Below are 11,638 nucleotides of genomic sequence, written 5' to 3'. Positions count from 1 at the left end.
GTATGTACTAAAAGCCCTTTCAATGACTGGTAAATCTATAGCGTAATTTATATTTCCTTGTAGCAGAGGAATTGCAGAGGGACAGACTCCCACCTGCCCTTAAGTTTAATGCTTGCATGACATATTCTGTTAACTGGAACACCCACTGTACCAGCCTGGGATCGATTTGGTGCTACGCTGTCTGTATCCGCCGCTTGCCCCCACTGGAAGGTGGAGAGTCCTAGGATCAGGTGAAGAGATTCATTCCCTGTTGCTCCAAGTTTCTTGCTTCATTAATTCATTGGTTTGGTGCCTCATTTGGAATAGTTTTGCTAACTTTAAAGGCTATAGCAGTCCCATGTTTGTGCCTTGAGGAGCTGCATGCTTCAGAGAAGGTGCTTCCGTAGGAAGCTTATTTGGCGCTGCTGGACTGCAGCGTGCTCTCTTCATAAGGAGGCACTGGGTCTGGAGAGGGCTCAATGTGAGCCTCATCCATGGAAGTCTTCATGGTGGCCTCCTCGTAGGACGGAGGCAAACACACAGTGAGGAAGGTGGCATCAGGGAGCAGGGTGGAGTAGTGGAAACTCTGTTCGCTGTTCCAGGGCAACACGGAGAGGAAATTAGACACGTCGTGCTCAGGCAGGGCCTCAGGGAGGTCGATGCTGAAGATCTGCCCCTGCGGAGTGGGGCGCTGGCAACGGCGGTACAGGAAGAGCAGCAGGAATGCCAGGAAGAGCATCATGGTGGCAGGCAATATGATGCAGAGAAATGGCTCTATGTCGTCTTTGGTTGAACTTGTCTGTCTGCTCTGTAATTAAAGCAAATGGGCAGTGTGTTGGATTCCGGGAGATCTCTTAATTGGAGAGAAAAAGTTACATTCACCACCTCCCTCCCCTCCATGATGTAGCAGTTGCTTTTCCAAATTACCTTCTGTCTACATCAGTGACAATCAAGTAATATGTTTTGCAGGCTCATGAACTGCCAAGTTCTATTTGCTGGGCCATTAAAGCAAGTGACAAATAGAGACAAAAGAAATGATGAAGTTGTGGAGTGGTGGGTTTCTAGGAACCCCCCCCTCCAGTGGGGGACCCTGGAATTCCACCTGTTTTGGTATTACTCTCTGATTGTACTGGGGCCAGTCCTCTTTGTGGGAGATTGGCCAAGCTTTTAAAACTTGGGAGAACACTGAATTGGAGAGGAGTAGGGCTGGTCATCCATCAGCTATTGTTTCTTTGTATTCGCAAAACACTGTTTGCCTTAAAGAACAAATATTACAACAACTCCCCCTTTTTATCAGGACACACTGCCTACAATACCTGCTCTGACCTTGCAGGCCAGACCCAAATAAAGCATGGTATGTCAGGACAGCCTGGACTGGAGCTCACCATTAAGCTTGTTCTGCAGCTGTCCAAGAGTCATTTTCACTGTTTAAAACCGTAGGAAAAGAACTTCTGGTTTAAGAGCAACAGCAGCTGTGACTGCTGTCAGCTTTGTTGGCTGCAAAATGTAGCACAAGAGATCTGTCCCACAGTTTTTGGGTTGTGATGTATGTTAACAGGAGATACAAGATATTTTTTTTATTAAAAAAACCCCAAACAAAACAAACCCCACAACATCAGTGCTCTTTGGTTGTATCAGCTTCACTTTGAAAATTCAATATATCTTATTTCTGGTCTGACTTGCTATAGCTTCTAATAACTGTATGTCATTCAGAGTCTAGCCTGGAGATGGGAGCAAAACCTGAATGCTAAACCACTGTTTATTATCAGCTCAATCTCTCTGTTAAGTACTTGAAGACTGTAATGAGAAGGCTTTTTCACACTTTTATGGTGAGACCGAATAGGTCGATGGATTGGATTTCCTTTATTTTGAATGAAGGCAGCATTGCAAACTCAGAGAACTCAAGTGGTTCTTCCCTCAAAGCCTTTGGAAGCAGGGATACAAATGGGCTGTGTGGTGGAAAGGGCTGGTAACAACTGTACCACTTTCTTGCTCTGCAAAAACTGCCTCTGCCTCCTCTTCGAAGAATCACAGTTGTTCCTTTAGCTAGAAAAGTCACATTGTAACCTGTGTTTAACTGATTATCTCTGAGTATTTGTCATGTCTCCGCTTCATTGTTGTATTAGGAAAAAGAAAATAAATAGGTTTTCACTCCAAAAAAATAGCACAGGGGAGATTTTTGCTTTTTTTCTGGAACTATTGTGGGTCTGAGGCCAAAGCCATTACAGTAATTTTAAAATACATTGAAACTATTGTGGATTAGCTATTAAACTTTTTTCCCTCCAGCTGTCTTTTACCACAGAAATGCATACTAAAGAACTATCTCATATTTACTGATCATTTCTTATTAAAGACTTTCTGGCAGTACAAACTGTTGTCTTACCTAACCATTAAATGAGCTACAAGAAACAGCAGAGTTGGAAGAAACTGTTCAGCTATCACTCTGATGCAGATGTTAAATAGCCGTTAAAGAAATAAGGGCATTTTCTTAAAAATGCTCTTTACTGCTTTTTTTTTTATTGTCTTGTATTGCATGTAAAAAAGAAAATCACAGGAAAATGAGCAAAAAAGCGTTCAGTATTATGTTTGTGCCCTACGTATATTGAGAGTCACTGGTACTGTTAAGGTACCGATTATTTATTTCAAAGAGCTGAGCTTCTATTGGGTGGGATTCTTTATGATCAGTGAAGATCAGGGATCTTTTCTAGGAGATCCAAGTGTAAATGTTGGGATTAATTTGTAAGGAGTGGGCTTTCAGCCTGGTTAAGTGCTGCTCTTTGCATCTGTGAGTTGTGCCCTACTGTGGGTGGTTGTGAGGCTGGAGGGTGAGATTGTCAGTATTTCAGCTATTTACATTGGATGAATAAAAGGTACATAAAGCCCTGATTCTCTCACCTTTAAACTCAGTGCAACTTCCTTTTGAATTGCCCTGAAAGGAAGTTTGTGTTTTGAATAGTGGCCAAGGATGGCATATCCTTGTGTGCTAGTGGAAGCACGGACCAGCATCATGGTTGCCTGACATGGCCTCATATAAAGCCTGGATTTTTCAGAATACACAGGGTGGAGAGGAAACAAAGGAGGGACTGGTGGGTTGGATCCAGATTTGAAGTACAGGATGAGAAATGGTCTTCCTGAAGTGAAGAGCTGTGGACTCGTCAGGGGAGGGCAGGGTGGAGAAGGGTGCTAATCAGAATTGTGCACCAGTGTGGATGGAGAGCCTCAGCTTGTGAGGAGAATGCACAAGATGCAAAGCCATGAGCAGGAAAGCCAAAAGGGAACCAAGAATGAGGGCAGTAGGATTGAACAGCACCAAGAAGAAAAAATCTGAGCAGCAAATGATGGGTCTCCTCTCTCACTTCACCAGTCCCGTTCTCTTTGCAGGAGAAGAAAACAGAAAGGGCTAGTGACACACTGGGAGTCAGGGGAAGAACAGGTTAAGCTTGACAAAAGGAATTAACAAGTGGTCTTGGTTCTCTGGGCAATACTTTGCTGCAAAGGCTCAAGTGGAACCCAGCAGTCTTGGGTCTTGCAAAGAAATACCTGTCAACACAAGTATGTAAAATCTGTTATTGTTGGAGGGGCTAATTTGCATCTAATTGTAAGAAAATGGAAGAAGAGGAACTATTTGTGGTATGAGCTAGCTAGCTCAGATGGCCCCTGTCTGTTAAGCAGGTGTAAAAGGACAACATGGATTCATTTGGGTCTCGGTGTAGTTACTAGGCTGAAACCTTCCTTTTTTTTTGAGAAAATCCCTATGAAAGTAGCTGTAACATTGCTTCTGAAGTTGCAAGTTCAAGCCCTCAAGACTGAATAAATGCCAATATTTTGGAAATCTGTGAATTTTCAGTTTGATTTGTAACACATAATTTTTAATTACACTGTTGTGTATGAAGTGCCTACTCTGGGGTTGTGATAGATTGCACAGGGCAGAAGACCACAGTACCTCGGTGTAATGTGTTGTAGGGTATGTAGAGTATGTAGTGACTGAGTCGGGAGCCTGGGGGAAGAGAAGGGACTATCTCCTAGTTTGGGATAGTGAATGCTCTTCTGGGGAGCTGTATTCCTGTCTCAGATACTGAATGCCCTAGGGGTGGCAAGACAGTTCAGCCAAGGCCTTTGTTGTGAGTTATTAATTAGTTATACCTCGCTTTGAGTGCCTCAGTTGAGACCCCTGGGTCTGGTCTGCAGAGATCCTGCACCTGTGTTGCCGCCTCTGAAGGTGAAAGAGTGGTGCCCTGAGCCTGCAAATACCTTCTAACACTAAGGGATCTGGGCAAACCAACACAGGTAACTGTGGAACAGTTCATATCCTCTTGTACTCCCTGAAGTGGTCAGGCAGTCAGACTAGATGTAAGGCCCTTCCTACTGAACTACTCCAGTTAAACTAATGACACATGTGCCTGGTGGCTGCCTATCCAGTCATGTGTGTAAAACAAGACATAGAAAGTTGTGTTTGAGGGAGAAGCAGTAAATAAGCCCCTGGGCTGTATACTGAGAATGATAGGCAAAGCAGCATAATGAATGGCCAGTAATGAAACGAATACCACGTCCTGTGCAGCTGTGAAAGGACAAGATGTCTTACTGTGATCCACAAAACAGTAGCACGAGGAGCAGGTGGAATTAATGTGTTCTTCTGTGTGCCAGCAGGTGACATAATGGACCAGTTTTCCTCAGCCTCTGTTTCAAAGTGTCTGTAGCTTTTGTTTAAATACAGCCAAGTGTTAAGCCTTAGCTTTCCTATATGGGTGAAATAATCTATAGGCAACTTAGTGTATTATTTGAGTTGAAATTGTTTTTAAAAAGTTAATACTGCCCCATAGATGCCAAGAACCTGATGCATAAATCACAGTGAGTTACATGTCCAGTTTGACACTGCCTCCTGCCAAACATTTTACAAGGACTGATTGTACATTGACACGTAGCTCAAAAAGCTGATTAACTTCTTGTAGGTATATTCAGATACATATCAAATGTGTTGGGAGACAATTAAGCAGTTATTAGACTCTTTTTCTGTTGTGGTTTTGTGCACATTTCTGGGATAAGTGGCTAAGGGGCTGCTGAAAAATGTTGCGAAGATACACTTGGCAAATCTTAAAGTTTATACTAAAAGAGAAATAATTTTCATAAAATGAAATTAAGGTCACAGAGTAAAGAATTAATATTTTCTCTGAAGTTCTAAACTTCAGTTTAGAGCTTTAGAGCTTTTCTCTAAAGCTCTAAACTGAACTAAAACTAACTTCTAAAACCAAAGCTCCAAGACTAGTAAAGAAACCAGTGTGTATAGGTATCAGAAAGAGCTGCCAGAACTGGAAAATAAAATTATCTAGAAATGAAACTAAATCTCCAGTAACTGAAAGGAAGTGTTAAGCAAATAAACCAACTGCAGAACATAAAGTAAAAACCTTTACTGTTTAACACTTGGAAGTTTCCATACTAAGGTTATGAAGTGACCAAGGGAATCATTTGGTAGTGTTTTCTTGGCTGGTTTTGATGCTGCTGCAGGGTGCTCTGCTTGTGCCATCCAACAGCTATTGTCAGGCTTGTAATTGACAAAAATAAGGCTCTGACTTCCAGAACGAAACAAATTACAGACACATAAATACAAGGAAAATATCCTTTATCAATAGAAAGGCAGAAAAGACATGGGGATAAAAGGGGTTAGGTTTCTAAGAAGTCCTCTCCTTTCCCAGAACTGATTATTAGCAGGATGGTTTGGCTGCTGTGGGCTCATGGTTATTGTACCTCTTTTATTTACGCCTTTGTAGGGTCTGAACCAGAGGGCCAGTTTTCCAAAACGCTGAGCACAGACTCTAAGCAGTAAAGCCTTTCATTAGTAATCTGCCTGCCTACATTTTTTTAACGTGCGGGGCATGTACAGTTGCCAGCTGACAGATTACATGACCCATATCAGTTTAGATGAGCTTTTACTCATTCCTGTTGGTAAAAGAATGAAATGCAGAACGCAGTCCAGTTGTGTGGCATCTCTGTTGTGGGTAATGGAAAGGGTCTAGAATTGAACCCTTTGTCGAGACAAAAGTATGGCTTTGAAGGGAATGACCTTATAAGAGCAAAAATGAGTTTAAGGGAACCCTTTGTGTAAGAATAGAAACACAAAAGTTTATTTGGCTTGATTAATTCACTATTGAAGTGATTGTTTGATTGGTCCTAGGATTAATTTTGTTGTTAATGAATTGCTAGAGTACTTGGAACTTCATTAGAACTGTTTTTACTAATATAGCCATAGTTATACTAATATCTTTTGAAGTTGAATCAGGAAACTGATACTTCTGCAATGTTTTAAGTGGCTTTGGAACAAAGTCTGCTTTTAAGTCTTTAGGCTGTGGTGCACACATAGGTGCTTTTCAGAGCTCCATCCTGCTTCTTAAAGCTGATTCATTATTGCTTATAAAAAGCAAAAACATGTAGCTCTGGCAAACAGAAACACACCCACACACCCACCTACACACACACCCACACACCCCACCCCCTTTTATTTTACCACAGTGCACTTGGTATCTCAGCTAAGTAGCGCAGCCAGTTTATTTACTAATGCTACTTGACCCAGACTTTCACTGGAGATATATGAGCATCTTAAATTATTATTTCTGATCAGAGAAACCCTTTAGCTGCATCTCAGATAAAGCCAGAAAGGCAGGCTGTGTTTTCATCCCCCAGGGCTACTGCCCTCCCCCCACTTGCCTGCATGTGATCCTCTCTCGCAGAAGTAATCAGCGTGCAGCTTAGGGAACAAGAGTTCATTCCCGACTGCTACTGACTCACAACATCTGCAGAAAGGCTTCACAGGACCAGATCCAAAGTGCAAACATCCATTTGGAAAAAAGGAAATCAAGGAATAGCAGAGTGCATTATGCTTAAAAGAAACAACTATACTTCTTCACCTGCTGCTCCAGGAAGATTTTTTTTTCCATCTAATGCTCTTCTTTCCCCACAAATGTGTTTAAAACCAGCAGTAAGTTAATGCTCTGACTCTGTGTAACCGAGTGGTGCTGCTTTCACACATCTCAACACCCGGGCAGTTACTGTGTGCTCCAGGCTCAGGCATTGCGCAGACGTACACACACATGCAAAGCCAAAGGACGTGCCACAGAGACGAGCAGGGGGTACAGACCTGAAGCTCTGTTTCCAGAAGTGGCCCACCCGGTTCGCTGTTCAGCCAGTCATAGTTTCCTCTGTCAGCATGTCCAAATTTTCTCCAGCTGCTGCCCAAGAGCCACCTCATGCTTTCATTAACCTAGTCTTCTGTTTTCGTGCCTCCACCTTGCTTCGCTGCTTGGAGCTGCGTCCCCGCCTCCCAGCCTTGACCCAGCTGGGCTGCTCTCAGCTAACGGTCCTTCTTAAATGATATCCCGTTTATGGTGGAAAAGGGAAAAAAAAAAAAAAAGAAAAGAAAAGAAAGAAAGGAGAAGAAGTTAGACACCCCCCCTCCTCCGTCGTCAGGAAGCCAAGCAGATTGATCTCAGAGCCTCTCTCCTCTTCCAACTCAATCTCTCTGGATTTGCTTCGGTGGCCTACATTACCAGCAAAGCTGGCATCAGGTGTCTGGGAGCCGGGGCTGATAGCACTCTGATTGGAGCGCTCCCTGCATTAGGATTATTAAAAGGGGAATTTGCATGTGAATCTGAGCCCCACACGGTCATGACTCTGTGTGGATAAATAACGCTCTATATTTAGGTATCTAATAAACACTTTTCCCAAGCAAAATAAAAATAAATAAAGCCCACACTACTACGTGGAGAGTGAAGGTTCCCCCTCAGCTATGCAGTGTGAGGAGGAGCCGCGATCCCGGCAGGTTTTTACTCCCTGTTGCTGGAACATAGAGTAAACAGTGAGAGTGGTTTCTGGGTAGAGAGGCAAGGACACAAGGCTAAATGCTGTGCTGAATTATTTAGCAGTGTTAGGATGTAGATGTTAATGATAAATCCGGAGAGCGAGCTCTGCCAGGAAGGCTTTGGTCACTGAGAGTCTATGATTGCTTTCAGTAATAACCAGTTGTCAGTTCGGTTACATCAGGACTCGTTTACAGCTCTCTAGGATACGTGTTGTTAAATGCCAGTTGTTTCCAGCGAGAAGCCGTTTATCCAGGGGAAAAAAATAAATTTAAAAAAGTCACTGATGTAAGTTAACCTCTGAAGGGAGGACTACTTAAGCCGGAAGTTAATCAAGGTGTAGCACTTACTGGAAAGTTAGAGGTGTCAGTTTCTGCCTTGCTCGGAGCAGAGGGAGAGGCTGGTGGTAGCGCCCAGTCCAACTGTGGTGTGTTTCATGTGGTCAGGATGGGTGGTACAAAACTGGGGTCAGAATTTTGACATCTTATTTTTTCTTGGACTTCCTTTTGTCAACACTGCTGTCAAGGTCCCTGCTCCCAGAAAACTGCAGGCCTGCTTGGCAGACTGTGAACACTTGCAGCTCCAACAAGCAGTCAGAAGTGCCGGCGCCTGGCGTTTCTAACAAGAGGACTCTGTAAAGAGCCTGTTCCAAGGCTGGCTGTGATCCCTGCAATGGCAGCATGCAGGAGGGGTGGACCCTGCAGCTGAACCTGGGCTGTGAGGAAGAGAAGAGATTTTGTGATGCATTTGTCCTACTTTATTGCCAAAGTTGCTGGCTGAGCAGGGACCAGGAGCAATAACATCAAACGAAGGGTTGGTTCTGGTGCTAAGGCAGCCGCGTCGTTCATCAGAAAACAGACCTTGCTTTTGCTTCTGCTGAGAAGGTCTGGCATGAAGCTAGAGAGGTGCCCTCAGGAAAGCTTTTGCACACCTGTCAGAAGGCTCCTCCTTTCCTCTGTGCCTCCCTTGCCATGTCAAGAAGCACTGTCAGAGGTGGTGAGTGCTTGCGGCTGCAACCAGAGTCTGGGGGAGTTACAGACTCCCCTGAGATTTCAGGTCCTAATGTGGCTAAACGGGTCACAGCAAAAATACTCCTGACTTGATGCCTCCACACCTTGTATGGAAGCAAGAATGGCAACCATCTTTCCCAAATGCCTGTTAAGCAAATTAATTCCTTAAGGAGTCTTGGGACTGTGTAGCTTAAATCTGTCATCTTATGTGCAAGTAGGAAACATTCATATACTATCTTAATTAGGCTCTTAATACAGCCCCTAAGATTACTAATGCTATTTTTAAAAGCTTGCTGTAAATTTGCTTTGGGCCTGCATCATGAATAATGAGAAGTAAAAAATTGTATCTACTTACAGTATAAACACTCTGTTTGGCACACTTGGATTCTAGTTACATTAATTTTCACCAACTAAATAAGGTGTGCACTTTTAAGACTCACTGACCTGAATTTCCAAGTGCTGCTTTGAATTCTTCACCTCTGGAAATGTTTAAGAATGATTTCATTTTGTACAGCTGAGGCCAAGTGGGAGTTGGGGGAAACGCAGTGCCCTTTGTCATGCAGGTAATTAGAATTTAAAATAATTATTGTCTCTCCGGCTTTTTAGTATAATCAGTGGGCCCAGCAGGAAGATTAGTGACAGCAGTAGAGATAAAGTCTTTCTTCTGCCAGTGGCCAGGTGCCCACTTGACACGCAGCCTTTGTAGAGAAGATCTGCTCTCGTGCAGAACTGAGGCTCCTGCTCAAGCCTGGATTTGTGACGAGTTGCTGAATCCAAGCTCTGTGGTCAGACATCAGGCTTGCTGCTTGAAGTGCAGGGGAGGTGGACCTTTGGAGGTCTTCAGATCTTGACATGGACAAAGCTTCTTCCTCTCTACCTTACCGGCTTTGTTCTTTGAAATAGTTTAATCTACAGTTGCCCTGTCAACTAATCTATAGAAAATAGCTGAAAATAGAATGGTACCACCAAACCAGATAAAGTTTGGTACAGGTTTATAAAATGATGGTAACAAGGTGGCTTTAATTGCAGCAACGTTGCTTGTATTACTTTCAATGTTCTATCAGGGGAGCAAGGAGAGACTCTCTGAGGAAACCGCTGCAAAAAATAGGCACCTCCACTGTCCTCAGTACAAAGCTCAGACTATCCATCATAAATAATTAATCTGCCTGAGTTGCTGCGATGTCCAAGGCTAGCAGAGGTATGCCAGGCTGCGTTGCCACTAAAACTGGTAGGGAACAGAATATCCACAGATGCTGCTTTCTTCCCCTAGGCTGAGGGTCTTTTCTTTCTGTTGCTGCTTTCCATGGGCAGGGGTGAACCCTCCCAGCGGGAATGACTCTGTTCTTGTGTGTGAATAACGTGGAATGATGAGTTATAGCAGGTGAAGCGTTACCACTGCAATGGTACTGTGTTCTCAGGTGTGGGTTTATTGGATGGAGTCGGGGGAGAGCCCGTCTCTTGCCTATAGGTGCTTCTTTGTCCTTCAGGCTGGAGTGGTGTTGGCACCTGCCCATTCCTTTTCACTTGAGTAATTAAGAGATTCATAGCAATTTGCTCTTTTTTTGGTAAATCTTTCATGACCTTGAAATTCTGGCTTTCCTTTTTTGGTAAGCATCAATACGTTTGTTTCTCAAAAAGAAATCACCTTCTGAAGAGCAATCTCCTCCCCACCATGAAACTGAACCCAGCATCACTTCAAAGGGCGGATAGAAACTGGTGTGGTCCCGCTGAAAACCCGTATTCCGGAGAGCAGCGCTCATGTGTACTGACTGCCCGTGGAAGTGGAGAGAGGGAGACCCAGTCACAGCTCGTGTGCACGCTGGTGCTGCGCTCCTTGGTGTGGGAGTGGCAGCGGCTGTGGGAGCAGGGGGACGTGGCACTGCTGGGGCTACTGGTCCCATGCTGCAGCTGGGTAGCTGAAAGCAAAAACCTTTAAAGTGAGCATCAGGGATAGACCTCAGGCTGCTGCCAGAGCAGGATTGTCTCCTGTAGAGTACCCCTTAAAGTCTTCTGAGGTTAACAGAGCCTGAAAACCTCTGTGGCTGTGGTGGGGTACTGGTGACTGACCAGCATCCCCTGACAATCCAGATGAGAGAGAGCGAGCGGGCTTTGTGGAGCGCTGATGCTAGCGTTTTACTGCAACTTTACAAAATGTGTTGCTGAGGTCTACTTACACTTGAGTGATTCAGGATTGCCACTGTTCTGCTTGGGAATCCTGAACTGGAACTAGGCATGATGTATAGGTTGTCCTGTGCCAGTGAAAAGCCAGAGGAAGCAAAGGTTAGCCAGACATCAGGAGGGTGGACGATCTCTCCTCTGGTCTTTCCCAGAGCTGTACTCTCTTGGCTTCTGCAGCCATCACATTTTACTGAAGTGTAAGCATCCCTCTCCCACTCCTCTTTCCCAAAATGTGATTGTGGGCAGTCCACAGGTGTCTTTTCTGAAATACTGTTACTAAAGGCCGGATTTAAGCACTTCCAGGTGAAGCAAAGCATCTCCGAAGAGCCCAGCTGACCACAGAATCACAGAGTCACTAGGTTGGAAAAGGCCTTTGAGGTCATAGACTCCAACTGTTCATGTCTTCTACTAAACCATATCCCTGAGCACCTCATCTACCCATCTTTTAAATACACCCAGGGTCAGTGACTCAACCACCTCCCTGGGCAGCCTGTTCCAATGCCCAATAACCCTGTCAGTGAAGAATTTTTTCCTAATTTCTAGATGCTTTTAGCTCCACGTGCTTTTAGAAGCGCTGCCGTGAGCTTAGTGAGAGATGAGGTGTTTTGCTCCTTTAGAAACAGG

At 44.2% G+C, this 11,638-nt stretch overlaps 1 protein-coding gene across 1 annotated transcript; it reads right to left on the bottom strand.

The window, feature by feature from the left end:
- Window positions 1-391: 391 nt before the first annotated feature.
- On the bottom strand, window positions 392-7,219 carry SMIM28 (small integral membrane protein 28; the record flags this gene model as incomplete). Its single annotated transcript, XM_084261307.1, has 2 exons — window positions 392-787; window positions 7,109-7,219. 2 exons carry the CDS (start codon window positions 7,217-7,219, stop codon window positions 392-394), a joined length of 507 nt encoding a protein of 168 aa, XP_084117433.1.
- Between the last annotated feature and the right edge of the window lie 4,419 nt (window positions 7,220-11,638).

Source organism: Gallinula chloropus (genome assembly GCF_964237585.1).
Source record: "Gallinula chloropus genome assembly, chromosome: 3".
Taxonomy (NCBI): Eukaryota; Metazoa; Chordata; class Aves; order Gruiformes; family Rallidae; genus Gallinula; species Gallinula chloropus.
The sequence above is the reverse complement of the archived record's forward strand: the minus strand, read 5'-3'. Positions and strand labels throughout refer to the sequence as shown.